Below are 20,743 nucleotides of genomic sequence, written 5' to 3'. Positions count from 1 at the left end.
CGCCATCTATGTTTACCAGAGAGTCGATGAAGGCGTACAAATCTTTAGATGCCTATAAATTAAGTAATAATTACGAATATTACTTGTTGTAACTAAGGATAACTGGTAAATATGTTACAACTAGAGTACAAATACAGGTGTAATTTATCCATGGGCTATTTTGAATTAAAATTATCTTACCTCTGATATTTAACATTGGTTAACATATAAGTAAAATGTATGAATGAAAATACAATAATTTGCCCTTAATTTATAAGGGTATGTCAGTGTTATTATACTTCCATTGCTCAGTCACAGCATGCACAAAAAGTTATGTAAACAAACACTTTGACACGTCTTCCGCGGTATTTTGTACAGTTATTCATTCATTAAATAACCCATCAATGCGATAGAACCTACTAGTAACATTTATTTACAAAATTAGTTTTAATTTTTAACGCAAAATGTAGGTAGCAGACGCGATCGTGGTCCGCTGGCTCCCATTGTTTTCCGCTGGGTATAGACGCCTAATTGCAGAAATTCAAAGCTTTCTTTCTTGATTCAGGCTGTTTAGGTACGCGGTAGAAGCTCTTGGGGTTGTTACTCTTATCGAACCTGTTAACACAGCCGATCACAAAGCACGATATAACCATTTTTCTTCTGTGTTTGCGCTGCGCTTTAAGCGGTCATTACTTTTCTTCTGCCAACCAGAGCGCGTCGTGACGTCACGGCGAACATCCCTATTGTTAAAGTCCTTTTGCCACCATTCAAAAGTTTGGGGTTGGGAAGATTTTTTTAATGTTTTTGAAGTCTCTTGCTCACCAAGACTGTATTTGTTTGATTAGAAATACAGTAAAAAAAAAAAAAAAAAACTATTGTGAAGCATTATTACAATTCAAATAACTTTTCTATTTCAATATATTTCAAAATATAAGGGTGATGCAGAGCTGAATTTTCAGCATCATTAATCAAGTTTTCAGTGTCACATGATCCTTTAGAAATCATTCTGATTTGGTGGTCAAGAAACATTTCTTATCATTGTTCGAAACAATTTTTTAAGGACATTGTTTAGAAAGCTCAAAAGAACATTTTTAACGTATTGTGTAATTCATTATTGTCACCTTAGATACATTTAATGCGTCCTTGCTGAATAAAAGTATTAAAAATATATAAGTATATTGACCGACATGACTGCATACACCGAAAACAATATTCATTTCGATTCCTTCTAGTGTAATAATATAACGCTGTTGTTGTCATGTGCTTCTGTACACTGGCGCTGCGTGTTGATACGCGCATGCTCAGTTTAGCTCGGCGAGTCGGCGTCATTCTGACTTCACAGTTTACATCGACGCATTCAGTTAAACCCATATAAATACGAAGATGGGCAGCAAAGATACACCTAAAGAGTGTATAACTTAACACATCTAAGCAACTACACTTTGTTAAATATAATGTTTACAATGCACTCCAAACGGGTTTCCGCTATGTAACGGCTGCACTTCATCGGTGAGTTTGTTTAGTGGGCTGAATTCTCATGTCATTGTGATTTTACGAAATATTTCCCTTTTTAAAATAAACCAGACTGTTATCTGTCGTAATTAAAAGTGAGTTCAAAGTAAGTTGAGACAACGGGATCGACAGTGAAGGACAGTAATAATCATTGGTAATGGTAACGTTAGCCTAACTATGACTATTGTCCAGACTTGCTTCTGGGATATACACACTATTGTGTCAATTCACAATGACTAAGCATTGGCTTTTACGTCCCTCCCATTAGTTCAACTACTGCATTGGTCGGGGTGTTGGCTTCCTGCTTATGGAGATATTAAGCCCGTTGGCTCGACTGCGAGCGTCTTTTCTTTCTCTTGGACGATCGCTGTCTTCTCGTAGACTCATCAGTCGCAGCATGGCCTCTGAATCCGTCACGCGCTTTGATTTTCTGGTGATTGGCGGAGGGTCCGGAGGGCTGGCCGGTGCGCGGCGGGCGGCTGAACTCGGTGCCACCGCAGCCGTGATCGAAAGTCACAAACTCGGAGGTACCTGCGTGAGTAAAGACCATCCTGCTCCTGCAACACCACTTATTTCCCTTAGAGTCATAGATGTGTTCTTTAGACTAGTTATTTACAGTAATTGGTCGCTGGATTCGTCACCGGAACAGAGGTGTTTGGGAAGAATCCAGATCCAGCTCTTTTTTGTGTAATGGTTTACTCCAGCACCTATGCATTTTTTTGTCTGCTGATATTATTGACGTTAACGATTAAACTTCTCTTCTGCTGCAGGTGAATGTTGGCTGTGTTCCTAAAAAGGTATACATTTTTACTTTTATCATTACACTTAATTGATTGTCTGATGCAAGCAGAACTGTTTATAAATAATGTTCATAGATAATTGTGTCCTTTTGCTTGCTTCCAGGTTATGTGGAATACATCCACTCATGCAGAGTATCTCCATGATCATGAAGACTATGGATTTGAGGGAGCTAAAGCACATTTCAACTGGCAGTAAGTTAGATACTTTCTTGGGGGTTTTGTTCTGTGTTTTTTGTTTTTTGTGGATAGGATGTTGAGTAATCATTTTTTAATTTTTTTGTAAACTGTACTGCATACTTAGTGAATGACATTTGCCGCTGTCAGTACATACAAATATTTTGTGCGCACAGAAAACAGCGGGCAGTTACTATTTTGAGTTCTCTTTTATGTCTTGCGCTTGAACGTAAAAATACACACAACAAAAGTGTCAAAATGCCCGTCTTGCCGAGTATTCACGTAAACACTGTTGAGTCTTACGGCGGTGATCCACTTGTCCGTGCGACACTTCTGTCGCGCTGCACTCCACTATATTCCTATGGGTGACGTCAAGCGACTTTGACGCGCTCGCAAAGAATTCCGGGAAGGCGGCGCTTCATTTGAAAAAATGCCGCGCGTCAAAAAGCTGGCCGATGCCCATCTTTATGCAAATGAATTCCGTTGAACGCGACGCGGCTATCCAATAGAAGCACGCACATGGAGACGGGGGGAAGTCTCTCGCGGGTCCTTTGTTCTAGATTGGCCGCTGGCTCAAAACCACGCCCATAGCAGTAAACTAGAGGAACGCCCATCAACGAACAAATGTGGGGAGGCGTCGCGACAACACACGACATTCGTGTCGGACAAGTGGATCAGTACCGTTACGGTACGTTCACACGGGGCGTGAGCGTCAACGCTTGACGGAAGGCGTGGCTGAAGTTTGGCACGACGCCATGGTCATAGCAGCGTCAGCCAATGAAATTAGACAGGAATGACAGGATGAACGTGATGAACGTGATTGGCTGCCGCCTGGCTACTGTATTTGCATAGAGCGATCCTGATTGGCTGACGCTTCCGCCTGCGGCGATTCACTGGCGTTGCTCGCGGCAGAAGTTGAAAAATTCTCAACTTCTGCTGCGAGCAACGCCAGTGAAGCGCCGCCGACGGATCCACAATTCATTTCGGCAAAGCTTGACGTCACCCATTCAAAGTCAATGGGAAGCGTTGACGCTGACGCCCCGTGTGAACGTACCGTTACCTGAATGTAAACAGATGAGAGAAAATACATGTGTAACAGTATATTGGATCCATGTATTTATTCTTAAAGTGACAGCAGCCTAATACTCCTGCTGCCTCTGGGTCATTAATGTTAATCAAACAAAATTCATTTGTATCTGTTATGTTGTATTTTTTTGAGCTGTTGCTTGTAATTTTGTTCTTATTTGTTCTTATTTTATAACTGAAGACTCGCTTGTCTTCAATAATGCTTGAATTGTAGGCCTAATAGTTAGGCTGCTTTTCCTGTGGAATCGAAATTGGAATCAATCGAGAATTGTGAAAAAGAAAAATATTTTGGTGGCTCATTTATTAGAATACATTGGTCAAAACAACAACAAAACAAAACTTTTATTTATTTATTTATTTGTGAGGCCACGTAAACTACGTGAGTGGCGTGGCAGGATTTTGAACCTCCTCCACAGTCATAGTTGGGTGTCGGTGACCGATGTTAAGTGGTGCCGCCAGTGTGCATGCACTCATATAAAACAATGCATTTACAATTTGATATGGCATTCCAGTGTGCGACCCTCTTTATGCATTGTTTGGTAATTTTGGAGATTCCTAGTTGGAGGACATAATTTATGAGTCATAACCCGCCATATTGGCTGGTGATGAGTTGATGTGTGTTACCTGCCATGGTTGTTCATTTAAAGGGTTGATATTAGTGATGCACCGAAATGAAAATTCTGGGCCGAAACCGATACCGAAAATTTAGGATGCACTTGGCCGAAAACCGAAACCGATACCGAAAATGGCTTCTTTTAAAAACTTTAATATATATTTATTTATATTGCTTAATTTTTAATGGATCTGAAATGAAAAATCACAAACCAATAGAATAATCATCAAACTTTTATTACCACTAACAGTTACATAACAAAACCTAAAATATTGTATATATTATATATATTTTATATTGCATGCGCTTCATGAGGCACACGCGCGCAGTCTCTTGCTCTCTCTTCCTCTTTGCCGTGCACGCGCTGCACTGTTTGGAGCACAGTCTCCGTCTCGCGGGCGCGCTCGCTCTAGATTCCGGAGATTTTAACTAATTCGCGGGCATCAGTGAGCCGCTATCAATATGCGGGAGACTCCCGGAACTTCCGGGAGACTTGGTATGTCTGTATTTCTATACTGAAATAATATTGGCATTATAATTATTGATTTTTCATTACGCTATTTTTTGCCACTCATGCGCGTGGTGGGAGCGGCGGCGCTGGTTGTCCTCATCTGAAACTTTAAAATACTTCCATACCGCTGACATGCTCAATCTTTGCAGACGCGTGCAAACAGCTCGACCGTGAGTGAAACCTGCTTGAGCACGGAGGGGAGGGGTGGGTGACGAGTGACAGCTCGACCGTGAGTGAAACCCAAGCGCTTGCGCGCGGATGGGAGGGGCGCGGTTGACATTCATTTTCGGCTGACATTTTCGGCTGGCTTTTTTATTTCGGCCCGAAACCGATAATGCCATTTTCGGCCGAAAATTTCGGCGACCGAAATTTCGGTGCACCCCTAGTTGATATGTTAATTTTAAATCCTGTTCATAACATAATAGTAATTATTCTTTTGTAGTCACAATCCCCCAAAAGTCACAAGTAAGTAATATTGTTTCTGGGAATACAATTTGCCATTCAATTCTATGGTAATCTGTAGTTCAGATATCTTCTGACTAGTATGTATTAAACTGTTGGTGGTACTTAATCTAGTTTTACTTGTAATTAGTTATATTTGTCAAGAGTAATACAAACCTAAAAGCATCAGATCCTTTAGTATTCGTATTAAACCACATTTGGAGAACTTAAATACAATTTTGAACATTTTCAAATACAATTCAATTCTATATCTCCCTGGAAATTTAAAGAAGCCTAATATCAATTTGGATGTGACTCATCCAAATGTATATAGACAGCAATATTTGGACATAAGAAACCAATTCCCTTTTCACGTACCTATATTCACAGATGGTTCGAAGGTGGAAAATAGTGTAACAGCAGCAATCCGTATTCCAAAACAGTGCTCAATTTTCTCTGCTGAACCATATACTTTAATTTTAGCTTTGGAGCATATTGAAAATACACAACAAAAAAATTATATAATCTTTACAGACTCGAAATCTTGCCTTCAAGCATTGGACACTTTAAAAATTGATCATCTTTTAGTGGACTGCATCTTAACAAAAGTGGATTATACTAAATCAGTTCTTCAGTATTATCTTTTGCTGGGTTCCAGGACATGTTGGACTTTCAGGAAATGAACGAGCTGATGCAGCTGCTTAGGACGCTCTTAATCAGGAAGTTAATGAATGTTAAATTCCTCCCTCAGATATCAGACCGATTATTAATCGATATATTTTAAATAAGTGTTAAGAAGAGTGGAATATGTGCAAGAATAATAAGTTGTATGAAACTCATCAGGAAATTACAAACAGACTTTTTATCCATTTTAAAACTAGACTTGATTAAGTGGTCTACACCAGATGTCGTATGGGTCACACAAGTTTGACCCATGCTTTTTTGCTTCAAGGTGAAGACCCAACTTTATGCATGCTTTGTAAATTTCCCTTATCTGTCAAACATATTTTATTGTATTGTCCTGGACTTAATACAAGCAGAAGGCTCTTTTATGAAGTTACTTCACTTAAGGACATATTTAATGAGATTATGCCTGAAAAAGTTTTAGATTTTTTTTATCATATGTTAATTAAAAAAATCTTGTATAATGACTTGCTGTTTGTTTTGTTTTTATTATATTTATATGATATTTGTATTTTTGTAATAGAATTTTTGCCATGAAAATAGCTTTGAATGCTGACATGGCATTAAATAAATTAATCTGAATCTGAATCAAGAGTAATACAAATAAGTACCTATAGCACTCTTACTAGTTAATAGAAATGAAAAAATAATTAGTAACATCAGAAAAGACGAAGTTTTAAGGGATGCATTTAATGGTGGCTTGCCGTAGAGGATATTCTTTCTGTCAGAAGTAGGCTAATTCTGTCACAAAAAGGATTTTTTACTCTAGCGATAGTTGAGGATAGTCAAGTTCCTGCTCGCTCTGATTCGTTACAGCTTTCAGTATTTGTTTTGCTTCCCTTTTGTGGTAATGTCAGTACAGCTTTGGGTGATCTTGTCAGACAAAAGCATGAGGTGGAGTCATTTGTTTGAGTAGAGGTGAGTTATGCTGTAGAGAGTTCAGCTGTCAGGATTTCTAGTGATATGAAAGATAAATGAATATTTAAATTAATAAATGACACTTCTTTGGGTGTGTGTATTTTCAGACTCATTAAACGCAAAAGGGATGCTTACGTTAGTCGCCTGAATCAGATTTACCTGAGCAACCTTGACAAGGTAGGCTGCGTTATGTTACTTTTCAGTCAGCAAATTGAATGTACGGTAAAGTGATTTGTGGAAGATAAGACAAACTCTGTATTATTATTTTTTTTTTTTACCAAATTCAACATGGTTTTTATATCATGAAGAATTTTTTTTATTGTTCTTTATAGTACTTGTACTATGAAAGCTTTACATAGAAATCTTAAAGGCATGACAGCAAAAAAGTCCCGTTTTAGCTTCAGAGACGGTGATTATTATTATTTTTTTGCTGTACTAAGCAGAAAAAACTTGTCGTTATGAAAAGGCATGATATGGCCTCTTTAAACATTTAGAATTGGTATTGATGTGACTGAGATGTTGTTTTGGTTGTTCATAGGCCAAAATTGAGTCCATTCATGGTTATGCAAGGTTCACAGATGACCCTGAACCTACCGTTGAAGTCAATGGAAAGAAATACACAGCCACCCATATCTTAATCTCCACTGGCGGTCACCCGTCCACTGTCAGTGAGGATGATGTGCCAGGTGGGCTTATGTTTGTTCATTATGAAAATATACTTCCTTCTGCTTACTTGCCTTTAAAGGGATAGTTCAGCCAATAATGTACATTTTGTCATCACTTGCTCAATCTCATGTTGTTCCATACATGCATGTATGCGTTTCTTTCTTCTGATGAACACATGAAGATATTTTAAAGAAAGTTGGTAACCAGACAGTTGACTTCCATGTTATTGTTTTCCTACTATGGAAGTCAATGGTTAATGTCAACTGTTTGATTACCAACATTCTTCAAAATATCTTCTCTTTGTATTAAGAAATTCATACAGGTTTTGAGAAACTTGGTAAGGGTGAGTAAGTGATGGCAGAAGTTTTATTTTTGGGTAAACTATCCTTTAAAGTGATTTAACTTATTTTTGTAATTTTTTTTGAAATATGCATTTTGTAAATGTCAATGTTATTACAGGAGCCAGTTTAGGCATTACCAGTGATGGATTCTTTGAACTTGAATCTTGCCCTAAGTAAGTGATTGATTGCCAATTTCTACTTGTATTATTGTGTTTTCTTAGCTTATCATAAAATAACCGATCACTGTATCCACCTAGACGTAGTGTCATAGTTGGGGCAGGATATATTGCTGTGGAGATGGCTGGTATCCTTTCCACTCTGGGGTCCAAAACGTCCATCATCATCCGACAAGGAGGGGTAAGAGCCCTATTTATTGTCACCTGGATAAATGCTACTGGCATGTATATTCCACAGTAAGCAATGACTGTTCTTTTGTTTCAAGGTGCTGAGGAACTTCGATGCCTTGATAAGCTCAAATTGCACAAAAGAATTGCAAAATCATGGTATTGACTTACGGAAAAATACTCAGGTAACTAATACTGAGTAGTATTAGGTAAGGTAATACCTAGTAGCTAGCTTTCCAGACTGATGTATCAGTTTGTTTGGCAGATTTTTAGTTATGATTTACCCCCCAAACTATATCTTGTCAAAATATTCTGACATTGTTTACAGGTGAAGTCAGTGCAGAAGACCGATAAGGGCCTCACTGTTACGCTTGTGACAAAAGACCCTGATGTCAAGGATGCACAGGAGAAGTTGGACACCATCTGTGAGGTGGACTGCCTGCTCTGGGCTATTGGCAGGGAACCCAAAACCGCTGGCCTCAACCTCAGTCAAATAGTAAACATTTATTTTAATTTGGTTGATATTATTACTATTTATTTTAGTATAAGTATTAATGTAATTGATTGGTAAAATATTCCCGAGAAACTTGAAATGGGCCGGGATTACAAAACTCAATCTGTGGCATGATGTTGATTCTGGAAGAAAGAAAAAAACTCACTTTATAAAAGCAAGCAAAAGTTATTTTTACAGTAGAGCACTTTCAATGGAAGCCTATGGGGAATGGCATCACACGGGTAAACTTTTAGAATACATTATACATTATTTTGGAAGTATAGACACAAAACTTGAAGTTGGTATAAAGTGGAAATTCACCTTATCTATTTTCTAAATGCATTTTATTGATCTTATTGTTATCAATCTGATTCATTCATGCATATTTTTTATTTCTTTTTTTACCTTGTAATTGTTAATCAAAATGTTATGACTCTTATCTTCTGGTGAAACGACAGACTTGTCTCTGGTGACAAATCCCAAACTTCTGTCATTATTTAGTCAACATTCAAGCTGTTATTCAGATCTACCTTTATCTAATCAACGATAGATGGATAGAAATCCCACCCTCATTTTTTTATTTTTCAATAATCAGTTTCACTCGGATTTACGTCACAGTATATAATACACAAGATCTGTTCCTACTTCGTTTGCATTGTGAATTTAAACATTATACACGTTAACATGAGACTAGTGTGATAAAAGTTCTGCTCTCAGGAATTAAGTTACTAATGCATAACAATATTACCCCTTTTCAACAGAAAAAAATAATTATACTTAAATAAAAATATAAGCTGTACATTTCTCCTTTTAAACCTTCTGGAATGCATTGCCATATAGTGTACACACCATTCTTACTTTTTACAATCTGAAAGATCAATGAAACATGTCAGATGCTGTCGTCGATAAAGTTAAAAATGAACGAGGATTCCTTTAAACCGCGGTAGCCACACTAGATAGATGGTATTGTAGGCTTTATCTCCACACTGCATAACTTGATCAAGTATGAATAACAGAGGGTGTATTGTTATTCAGGGTGTGAAGCTTGATGAAAGGGGACATATCATGGTGGATGAGTTCCAGAACACCACTCGTCCAGGCATCTATGCAGTTGGGGATGTTTGTGGGAGAGCTCTTCTTACACCTGGTACGGTTTCAGGATCACATCTTTAAAATAGAATTTCCTCCTACATGCACTAACATCTTCCGGGTGTTTTCTGGTTTTGTATGTTGGGGGTTACATTACAGGGCCTCCCAACTTTATTTCTTTAGCATCCGTTTAATGGGTATGTATATTCAGTTTATACTAATAAGCTGTTGTTGTTTCTCTTTTTTGTGTGGATAGTTGCTATTGCTGCTGGCAGGAAGCTTGCTCACAGACTATTTGAGGGCAAAGCAGACTCCAAAATCGATTATAATAATATCCCTACGGTTGTGTTCAGCCACCCACCAATCGGCACAGTGGGACTAACTGAAGGTGAGCTGATGTACAAATAATGCTTTCTCATAGTAGCTTGAGATTTTCATCAGACTTTGCATGTAGCTAGTGTTGTTTTAGAATTATTTATATACTATTATAAAACATAATATTTTGAATGATCTTTTGTTTGTATACATTTCATAGTAATTTTATTGTGCTTTTGTAATTTGTATTAGTTTTTAATATGAATATAGCTTTAATTTATTTTTATTTCAGTTTTAGTAATTGTGTTACTTAATTTAAACTTATTTTATTTCAGTTAGTTACCAAGAGTTCTCATTTTCCATAATTTTTTTTTGAAGTTACGTTTTTAATCTAATATCTATATTTTATTGATAACACTTTACGAAAAGGTTTAATTTGTTTACATTGGGTAACTGCATAAGTTAACATGATCTAACAATGAAAAAGAATTCTCAAGCTTTTATTAATCTTAGTCTGTTCATTTCATGATTTAAAGTGCCCCTATTATGATTTTTGGAATATTACCTTTCATGCAGTTTGTAATATAGCTGATTGTGAATGTAAAAGGTCTGCACATTTTTAAAGATCAAGGTGCATGAAAAATAAAGTTATTGTCTGTTACATACCTACGTAACAATGTAACAAATTTGCATAATGCCAGGCTATGGTTCTTCATTGGCTATCCTCGAACAACATCTACTTTGACCCTCCTTGAAACACTGTAGTTGTAGCTGAGGCTTGAAAGAGTTTGGTTTCTTGTTGTCGACATGTCGAGAAGACACTGCACTGCAAATTCACTTTGCATGCACTTCAAAAAGATCAGGACTCACACTGGAATTGATATGGAAAAACCAACGCCATCGTTACTGTTCACTGTGTATACTGTACAAGCGCTGAGAAAGCCGCCGGACGTGAAATACAGATATGGTAATGGTTGTTTTGTTTCCAACATGTGGTGTGAGCGGTAGGCCAATCACAACAGACTCGGCCGTCTGACCAATCAGAGCAGAGTAGGCTCTCGGAAAGGTGCGGTTTAGAGACACTGAATCTTCTAACAAACTGTTTTCAGACTTCTTGAGAAAATAGGTGACGTGCAATGTATATTATGAGAAAAATTAAGTGTTTTTTTTTACCTGTAATACATGTAAATCTATTATAGGAGTCCTCCAAAACAACATTAGGAACTTTTAGAATACCATAATAGGGGTACTTTATTAAATAATACATTAAATAATATTAACAGATACAGCTTCTGATTTAAATGCTGTATTATTAATGTCATGTTTTGTAGATGAAGCAATCAAGTCCTGGGGAAAGGACAATGTGAAGATTTATACCACTTCTTTCACCCCCATGTATTACGCCATCACCACTCGAAAGAGTCAGTGCATCATGAAGTTGGTGTGTGCTGGCAAAGACGAAAAGGTGAGGGTGTGATCAGTCCATCGATCATAAATTAGTATGAAATGTCAAAAAGGATAATTATTTAGTTGTATTTGAACAGTATTTTGCGGTTACAATCAGTCATTTTCATTAAGTCACTTCTGAGCCTCTTTTCTTTTTTTTAGGTGGTTGGTCTCCATATGCAGGGTTTTGGCTGTGATGAGATGCTTCAGGGTTTTGCTGTGGCCGTTAACATGGGGGCTACTAAAGCAGACTTTGACAGAACCATTGCCATCCACCCAACGTCCTCAGAGGAGCTAGTAACATTGCGCTAATCAAGTGTTCATATCCCAACGTGCCATTGCAGAAGATTATGTTCCTATCCAAACAATAAAAAAATGGTAATTTTTTGGACTATTCTCCTAACATCTACATATCTAGCATTTTGTAACAAGAAGCATATACTTGGTTTGTTCTATTTTTAGTCATTAGTCACTGGTGATCAAGACACAATACAGCAACATGCTTAAGACTGTGTCTTGAACTTTACATTGTGGTACTCCATTTTCACAGGTATTAATAAGTATTATTAATACTTGTTTGATTTGAACAAGGTCAGATGAAGGTTTGATGATTTATAATAGCTAAAAGTCTAATTAAATCTGTTTATAGTAAAACACTGTTGCTTTGATCTTACATTTCTAGAAAGTTTAATTCAGAGATTTGCTTTCAAGTGGGTAGTGCTTTCTCAATATTTGTCAAATAAAATTGGATATGCTCAGTTTGCTCACACTTGAGCATAGACCTTGAATACATTTCAAAAGTAAATTTGCGTCATTGTGTGGTTAATAGATAATTTCTTAGTATATGTATTGACATTGTCAATATACTTATTAATAAACCCGTCACTTTTCATAAAAACATATATTGAGATCATCAATTCTTCAGAAGCTTGAAGTGAACAACTCTTTGAGTCATACATATTCTAAGATATATGTTTGACATTTGACCACTTTCTGTGATGACAAACTTTTTGTATTAATAGTATCTTATAATTATTGCAGAAATTCTGTTATTCCCTATTTGGCATTTACTCAACTGCTTCATTGATTAAGAATATTGGCATATCTCATTGTATCTCAAAAAGTATTCATTAATCCTCATTAGCTTCCTTCATCTAAGGCAGGGATAGACAACTTTGATAGTGACGAGGGCCAACATTTGTTCTCCCTCATACCTTCATTACTAATCCACACCTTTTACATTGTCTTACTCAATGTACTTTTTATTAAGGGAAATCAATGTATAATTTGTCATTTGTTTTTAAAGATTTTATTAACAATAAAACTTGTGCAATTATGCTAATACAAATGGGAAACTTTTATGTCAGCTGACAAGCAATATTATCCTACCACAACAAGCAAATGTAAACCATCTCAATTGCATTGTCTGTAAATTTGTAACAAACAAATGTACAGATGTCCTATTTTTTGGGTTCTCATTCTCAACCTCAAAGAAAAGTTAAAAACTGCTTATTCAAAAAATTTGTTCCAAATGGTATTACCATAATCCACATCTCATGAATAAAAATGCTACTTTAAAAAAAAAAAAAGTAAAAGACATCAGCCAGTTCCCCAACCCTGATCTAAGGGGGAATCAATTTAGAGATCAATGATGTAGCCTAGCCTGTATCAATATGTTTGGTTGTCAACCAACCTTGATCTCTAAATATCAGCTTTTACTGAGATGGTGGTGATTCAGCTGTATTAATCTGATATTTTAATATTTGAAATAGCGACATTAGAAGAAAATAAAATGTCCACAACCCAAACATCAGTTTCAAAATCAATGGATAGGATATATTAAACCCTTAGTATTGTGAATTATTATAATTTAAAAATCTAATTTACTTTTTTTTTTTAACTTAAATTTCCAGCATGCATTACACAGGTCACATGATCAATGTTGAAAAAGTTGTGATACTTAGCCTAATACTTGTGCCAAGTGCAAACTGTTTTACACTTTTCAAGATTCTTTGAGGATGTGAAATAGTGAAGAATTTGATGTTCTTATTGTCTATTTTGGTTAATCACTGAATACAAGTATTTTATTCAAATTTTGCAGAACCGAAGGTTCACAAATCACGTTTTTGAAAAACGCTTTGAATCCAATGTGTTCAGAATATATACCCAATTAAATTAATTTGTAAGAAATGGTTGGCAAAAATATTTGCCCAGCACATTAAAGACAACAAGTATTACAGAAAGATCACATCTGAAACCGTACTTTGCATCAAGAATGGGAGACAAGACAAAAAGTTTATGAAAAAGATTTTTTAATGGTTAAAAGGCTTATATGGCCATTGTTGGATCAAATTAAATATACTTAAAAAAAAAAAGTTGTACAATAGGAACGGTGTAATGGCATTAAAACAACTTAAATTACACTTAAAAACCAAAAGGAAAGAGGTCATGTAAATGAAAGTGAGCTGCTTAAATTTCATTACCCCTGAGTTTCATCTTTACCGATGGACAGGCAATAAACCTAGAACAGATCATACAGAAGCCTACATGGTGTTTTACAGGCTTGACTTGGGTAAACAGGACCACTTAAATCTAAACAAAGGAAAACAACGCGTGTCTGCTGGTACTGGTAATGGCACAGAGCAATTCTCTAATTTAAACCCAATACCAAACAAATAGTTTTGAAAGTCCAGTGTCCACACAGTTTACGTAAAAAAGAAAAGAAAAAGACGTACAGCTTAGAGTCACATTAGTGCTTCTAATATCCACCATAGCCACCTCTTCCATATCCACCACCACCACCTCCTCCTCCACCTCCGCGTGGGTACGGCCCACTGCTCCTGCCGGAAAAGTAGCCTGCTTTCATGGCACCGTAACCAGAAGCCTGCTGTCCATAACCCTCGCCGAAGTCACTGTAGCCATTTCCGTTGCCGTATCCGCTGCTCATCTGGTCACTGTAGCCTCCTCCGTAAGCACTTTGGCTTTCGTAGCTGGTGTCGGTACCGTATCCGCCGTTCTGATAGCCGTAGTCGCCATAGTAACCACCCCTTCCGCCGCCATAGCCGCTTCCCCGGCCCATTCCTCGGCCTCCCCTTCCGCCGCGACCGCCGGTAGCTTGCATCTCCTGCTTGGTGAGCGCCTTCTTCACCTCCACTTTGTGTCCGATGATGCTGTGGAACTTCATCACGACGGCTTTATCGGCAGAATCGTTGTCTTCGAAGTAAACAAAGCCGAAGCCTCGCTTTTTCCCAGTGTCTTTGTCGGTGATGACCTGAGCTTTCTCGATGGCACCGAACTGGGAGAAATAATCTTGGAGGTGTTCATCCTCGATGTCGTCTTTCAATCCCCCGACAAATATTTTCTTGACCTTGGCTAACGCCTCTGGTCTACCAGCGTCTTCCCGGGCCACCGCGCGCTTCAGGTCCACGTTGTTGCCGTCCACGACATGAGGCCTACCAGTCATGGCGGCGTCTGCTTCCTCAACGCTCGAGTACGTTACGAAGCCGAAGCACCGGGAGCGCTGCAGTGGCTGGTTCATCACCACCACGCAGTCGGTTAGCTGTCCATATTGTTCAAAATGTGCTCGCAAGCCTTCGTCGGTTGTTTGGACATTCAGGCCGCCAACAAACAGTTTACAAAGCTGGTTAGTCATTTTCTTACAATGGACGCACTACTGACGGAGATCACATGCAACGGAAGAAAGAAGTCAATGCTTTTGAAATGCGTTGTGGAGGCGTTTCCTTTTGTACGCGTCAACACATGCGTAGTTGTTTCTGATTGGCTACAAAGTAAATCAGTTAAACCAACCCCGTCCTATCAATTAACATGTTGCATTGTGGACTGAAATTAAAAGGATCAATGCCAATTTGTGAATACATTATTTTTCAGTTTAGAAACGTTATTGAATTTGGAAAGATTAAGTTAATACGTGTAAACAAAATTGTAATTCTATTCTGAATCCAGGATTCACATGGTCCTGTAAATATTTAAGAATTTAAATAAAGAATTTCAAAAGTGTGACTTTCAGGCCACAGACATTTCTATAGTGTATAGACCATTTCAAGGAATGTAATTATGTATATATTTATATATATATATTAATTACTTTAAATACATAATCATGACAAATGAGTAGAAAAGGCCCTTTTTACTATATATATACATACAAATTATTCACTTTTAAATCCTTTAACTTATTGAAATTCCTTCTTAGGTTAGCCAGTTTTTAAACACTGGAATATTTTTTCAGGCTTGTGGCCAGGGTACCTTATGATGGCAGTCCATACTCATCTTGAGCAAAACTACTGTACCAATAACATTTCACAAGTGAGTTTCAGTAATTCTAACCTAGGGAGGGAGTAGTAAAATAAGATAACTTTAAATGAACTAAAATGTCCAAGATCACTGTCCAAAATTAACCAAGCACAGCATATATAAAGCAGGGAGATCAGACATCAGATACATACAACATACGATGGGTACTGCTATTGCTTGCAAACCGCATTTGTGCATGTTTAACTTAAATCTTAGCACTTTAATTACTAATTTGATGTTTGGGTATTATTGCTCTGTTTCACCATGTATTTGCAAGTGACAGAATACTTGTTTTACTCCATGCAAAAAGTTCATACAATAATTATCTTTGGTTCCACCATGTGTGAATATTTCTAAACTGCTGAGTCAGAGTGCATGCATCAACATCACAATGCACAAGCACTCAACACTAATTGCCGCACTGCTATAAAAGAGCCGTTTGCATATTTTACACATCCCTAATTTAAAAGATGCTTTAACTTCTCCTGGCTACTCTATTGGACCATCTGTTTGTATGTGCACAATGCACATATCCAACTCTGATTAATCCTGATTCACCCATTGGAATTAAACCCAATTCCAAACCACATCATAATACACACAAAAAAACACATCAATTTAAAGTTTTTTTTATTTTTATTAAAAAGTATACACAAATACTAACAGATTTTAAAAAAATGATCCCAGGTTTCACCAGTCCATTATTAAAATAAAACTCAGTGGATCATGCAGATAACCAAACTCCATGGCCACAGTTGATGTGGGCAGAGTCCAGCATCCGAGGTCACCTGGGGAAGAAGAAAAAAAAGAGAACACATTAGAAATGCAACAAAACAAAGATTTAGAAAGTTAAGAGAGAAAGAAAAAAAGCCAAGGCCCTAATAAGCCGCGGTGTTACACAGACCCATATTCCATCGCACCAGTTCTTGTAAACTCCACTTGACTTATGGATGGAGACTAATTAAACAACTTATGGAATAAATAGTCCATTTATGAAAATTTTAAATACTTGACCAACACGTAGTGAAGACAGGTTGATTACATACCTAGATCGCAGGATGATATCCTAATGAGATATTTCAGTCCTATCACAATCGAACCCAGGTACTGAACAGGTTCCCTGTGCAAACAAACTGCTATACAGCTATTTTGAAGTACTGGAATAACTGAAAGAACACCTATATGTGGGAATCAAGAGTAAATAAACCATAAACACTATATACTTGAATATCACTGAATGTGGGGCAGTCTTATGTTTTGTCAAATAGAAGTAATGCATATATGCTTTAATGATTATCTCAGGTGTGGTGGAAACCCATTAAAGTCTATCAGCCAAAACGCCGTCTGAAAAGGATAATTAAGCTGTGAAACTTTTATTTAAAAAGTAACATACATTTGCATATCAATGTTTAACAATACTGGATTGATCTGAAGACATAATATACAATACACAAGAGAATGTTGGAAGTAATTATGCTCATACAGCGTTGAACTGAACTTTATGAGTGCGTTTCTGATTTAGTTTACAAAATAAAAGAAATAACGTAGTCTACTCTATCCCATCATGATAAACTAGATTGGAAAAACTCGTGGTGGGTTTTACAAAGACGAACACAAACTCAAAACTGCATGCGTTAATCCCCCATGACACTGCTAAGCAACAATTTATATAGAAAACAGGTCTAAGTTACTGAGAATGCATTGACAACATATCGCCAGCGTTGAGAAAAAAAGAAAAGAAAAAAGAATTTAAAAACGAATGGGTTACGAACAAATCGCAGTTGTTTAAAAAAAAAGAAAGAAAAAAAACCAGGGCCAACTTGCTGCATGTCCTAAAACGTGGGAAATAAATGATATATAGGTAATATATGATAGAACATGTCCTACAACTAAAGCTGGTCGAGCAAGTCAGGTTTCTGGGAAGAGATCTTCTTCCTACCTGTTAAGAACTGAGGTCTTTAAGGTATGCTTTCACAGTGTCCGCCATCTCTTGCATGGCCGGGTGAATGAGCCCAATGTGGAAACCGAGAGAACCTAGGGGGACAGCTTTCCGAGTCTTTTCCCAACCTGCTTTAGTAGCCAGCGTAGCCACCCCTGCCGTAAGCAGGACCACCGCCGCCGCCACGGGGGTACGGGGCTCCGCTCCTTCCGGCGTACGTGCTTCCACTCTTCATGGGCCCGTAGCCGGAGGACTGTTGGCCGTATCCGCTGCCAAAGTCACTGTAGCCGTTACCACCGCCATAGCCTCCCATCTGATCGCTGTAGCCTGCTCCATATCCAGCTCCGTAACCTCCTCCATAGGCTCCGCTTCCATAGCCACCGCCGTAGCCGCCATCACTGCTGCCGTAGCCTCCGCCATAGCCGCCGCCACCACCGTAGCTGCCGTATCCTCCTCTCCCGCCGCCGAAGCCATTTTGATTTCGCCCCATTCCTCTTCCTCCACCTCTCCCCCTGCCGCCCCGCGCTCCGCCGGCGGCCTGGATCTCTTGTTTCGTGAGCGCCTTCTTAACCTCCACTTTGTTTCCGTTGATCATGTGGAACTTGAGCACGACGGCTTTGTCGGCCGAGTCGTTATCTTCGAAGTGAACAAAGCCGAACCCGCGCTTCTTGCCGGTGTCTTTGTCAGTGATGACTTCGGCTTTCTCGATCATGCCGAACTGCGAGAAATAATCGGTGAGGTCGTTCTCTTCGATGTTCTCTTTTAGGCCCCCGACGAATATTTTCTTGACTTTAGCGAGAGCTTCGGGCTTCCCCGCGTCTTCCCGAGCCACGGCTCTTTTCAGCTCCACGTTTTTACCGTCTACAACATGTGGCCTGGCGGCCATTGCTGCATCGGCCTCCTCTCCGGAGGAGTAAGTTACGAAGCCGAAACAACGGGACCGCTGAAGTTGATCGTTTTGGACCACCACGCAGTCCGTAAGTGCCCCGTACTGTTCAAAATGAGCGCGGAGGCCATCATTTGTTGTTTGGACGTTCAGACCGCCAACGAAAAGTTTGCAAAGCTGCTCCATTCCTGACATTTCTCGTTGTTAGACCGCGGTGTGTCGACTCAACTCTGTTCAGAAAGGAAAGGGCCTTTTTTAAAACGACTGTCGTCATGACGCAATGTTCTCTCCTGCAGCAAGACACGCCTCTTTGCTGAAATAAAGGCGGGCTTTGTGGAATGGTGAATTTGAAATAGTATTTTCTTCTAAGCATATAAAAGTTAAAATAATACAAATTAACTAGCATATCAGTTAAAAAAAATGCGCACTTACTTTAAAGTATGCAAAATGCAAAACGTATGCACTTTATGAAGTCGAAGAACAACAAAGCCTCTTTCAATAATGTTTTTTTATTTTATTTTTTACTTAAAATCATCTTTTAAAAAAAACAATACGATTTTTTTATGGAACCTATGTCTAGTAAAGCTAATTCTCTCATAAATACAAACTGAACAGCTCTGTTAGCTCCACATTGAACAAAATTCACCTCTGAGAAAGCAAATAAATATAGTCCCTGACAGCCAAGGCACTAACAAATCAGATGCAATAAAATAATTAAAATTGTGAAACACATAGCAGGTAAAAGACTGAGAGAATCACTATGAATTCACATTTGACCATTAGGGTATTTGTGTTACTCTTGGTAGCATTTTTGCCCACGGACTGGTTAATTTCTACTATCGTATCGACTATCACCCATATCATAGGAATAAAAAGTTAATGATTGCAACTTTATTTGTAAGAAAATTATTTATGGATTGTTTTATTGAATGGTCACATTAAATAGTTAAACAAACCCAAATTCAATGTATTTCTTAACATTATTCATATTCCCTTATAGCCTAGTTTAAAGCTGCTATGCACACAAAGTACTGTATTGTGCATACACACACACATAATTGAATTTAGGCAATGAGGATGGTAAAAGTGTGGTGACATAACTGGAAAACTTGCTTGCAAACCCGAATTTTCTTCTTTTAAATGTTTTATTGATAAATGTAAGATATTATGTGTATTCAATCAATATCACTATACAAGATTAACTTTGTAAATCTTACATGAGTTAGGCCTACTGTAAAAGGTTTTTTTACGTGTGTGTGTGTGTGTGTGTGTGCCAGTATTTTTATTTTATGTATTTGTTTCTAACAGAAGGATTCTGTTGTTTCTAACAGAAGGATTCTGTTGTTTCTAACAGAAGGATTTTTATTATTATTAAAAAAAAGACTGTCTAAGAATAAAGGGGACGAACTAAAGATTTCAAGCAGGGTGCTGCTCAACAGAAGTTATGCAGTATAGGGTTAGATTTAGACTGTTGTATGGAGATGTAATGCCTCAGATAACAGCACTGACCAGTTACCTGGAGTCTCTCTCTCTCTCTCTCTCTCTCTCTCTCTCTCTCTCTCTCTCTCTCTCTCTCTCTCTCTCTCTCTCTCTCTCTCTCTCTCTCTCTCTCTCCCTCCCTCCCTCCCTCCCTGAAGTTTCAAGTTAATCTACCAATGCTGTGAGAAGCAACTTGTGAATAATGGCTCTTTCTGCAGTCAAGGTCATGGAGAGTATGACAAAAAAAATATGTATGTATATCAGGTGGGCATATTATGGGATGTTGAGGAAGACCAATGTGTAGGAAGATAAACTGGCAAAATGCACATATATGAAAGTAGGATGCCTTATGATAATGATATGATAATACTTTTTTCTCAAATATGTGTGATTTTACTGAATAACTCTCTGATATGTTTCGGTTGTAGAGACTTCCCTGATCGCGGTTTCAGACAAATACATTTTATACAAAATTTACCATTGAGTGGTCTGACTTAAATTTTATTGGTGAATTTCCACCACAGGGGACAGATGGCCGGGTGATCACTCAGCATGAGCAATAGGAACTGATGGTCGTGATCTGCATAACAGATGAAGTGTCTGGAGCAAGCACTTTACAGATATTTGGTGACACTTAATGCTCATGGGTGGAGATAATGTCTATGCATGAGAGTGTTCTCACCTTTTAATATGCAAAACTCATCTATCGTCTA

General features: G+C 38.0%; 3 protein-coding genes across 5 annotated transcripts; 1 reads left to right on the top strand and 2 right to left on the bottom strand.

Moving 5' to 3' along the window:
- Positions 1 to 1,174: 1,174 nt before the first annotated feature.
- gsr (glutathione reductase) lies at positions 1,175 to 13,306 on the top strand. 2 transcript variants are annotated; one of them, XM_079629804.1, is made up of 14 exons: positions 1,175 to 1,488; positions 1,760 to 2,026; positions 2,262 to 2,288; positions 2,395 to 2,483; positions 6,826 to 6,895; positions 7,257 to 7,404; positions 7,844 to 7,898; positions 7,983 to 8,082; positions 8,168 to 8,254; positions 8,398 to 8,565; positions 9,598 to 9,709; positions 9,908 to 10,039; positions 11,298 to 11,431; positions 11,575 to 13,306. In XM_079629804.1, exons 2-14 carry the CDS (start codon positions 1,799 to 1,801, stop codon positions 11,722 to 11,724), a joined length of 1,500 nt encoding a protein of 499 aa, XP_079485930.1. In that variant the 5' UTR covers positions 1,175 to 1,488; positions 1,760 to 1,798; the 3' UTR covers positions 11,725 to 13,306. The 2 variants fall into 2 exon arrangements, with proteins under 2 accessions (XP_079485930.1, XP_079485931.1); XM_079629805.1 differs by having other exon boundaries at positions 1,296 to 1,488; positions 1,760 to 2,018.
- A 401-nt stretch (positions 13,307 to 13,707) lies between these two features.
- hnrnpa0l (heterogeneous nuclear ribonucleoprotein A0, like) lies at positions 13,708 to 15,424 on the bottom strand. Its single transcript, XM_079629807.1, has one exon. It carries the CDS (start codon positions 15,062 to 15,064, stop codon positions 14,171 to 14,173), a length of 894 nt encoding a protein of 297 aa, XP_079485933.1. The 5' UTR covers positions 15,065 to 15,424; the 3' UTR covers positions 13,708 to 14,170.
- Positions 15,425 to 16,301: 877 nt separating this feature from the next.
- On the bottom strand, positions 16,302 to 19,432 carry hnrnpa0b (heterogeneous nuclear ribonucleoprotein A0b). 2 transcript variants are annotated; one of them, XR_013799748.1, is made up of 2 exons: positions 17,666 to 19,432; positions 16,302 to 16,514 (listed from the first exon to the last, which is right to left on the bottom strand). XR_013799748.1 is itself a non-coding variant. In XM_079630619.1 (1 exon), the coding sequence occupies exon 1, from the start codon at positions 18,744 to 18,746 to the stop codon at positions 17,799 to 17,801; it is 948 nt and encodes a 315-aa protein (XP_079486745.1). In that variant the 5' UTR covers positions 18,747 to 19,432; the 3' UTR covers positions 17,084 to 17,798. The 2 variants fall into 2 exon arrangements, 1 of the variants encoding a protein (XP_079486745.1); XM_079630619.1 differs by lacking the exon at positions 16,302 to 16,514 and having other exon boundaries at positions 17,084 to 19,432.
- Between the last annotated feature and the right edge of the window lie 1,311 nt (positions 19,433 to 20,743).

This window comes from Phoxinus phoxinus, assembly GCF_949152265.1.
Source record: "Phoxinus phoxinus genome assembly, chromosome: 12".
In the NCBI taxonomy this organism is placed as follows: domain Eukaryota; kingdom Metazoa; phylum Chordata; class Actinopteri; order Cypriniformes; family Leuciscidae; genus Phoxinus; species Phoxinus phoxinus.
The sequence above is the reverse complement of the archived record's forward strand: the minus strand, read 5'-3'. Positions and strand labels throughout refer to the sequence as shown.

Bases quoted from the DNA above. Each gene is read 5' to 3' on its own strand.
- gsr (XM_079629804.1), top strand. From the start codon at position 1,799: ATGGAGATATTAAGCCCGTTGGCTCGACTGCGAGCGTCTTTTCTTTCT. The intron at 2,027-2,261 runs GTGAGTAAAGAC...CTTCTGCTGCAG, and splicing joins ACAAACTCGGAGGTACCTGC to GTGAATGTTGGCTGTGTTCC. The intron at 11,432-11,574 runs GTGAGGGTGTGA...TCTTTTTTTTAG, and splicing joins GTGCTGGCAAAGACGAAAAG to GTGGTTGGTCTCCATATGCA.
- hnrnpa0l (XM_079629807.1), bottom strand. From the start codon at position 15,064: ATGACTAACCAGCTTTGTAAACTGTTTGTTGGCGGCCTGAATGTCCAA.
- hnrnpa0b (XM_079630619.1), bottom strand. From the start codon at position 18,746: ATGTCAGGAATGGAGCAGCTTTGCAAACTTTTCGTTGGCGGTCTGAAC.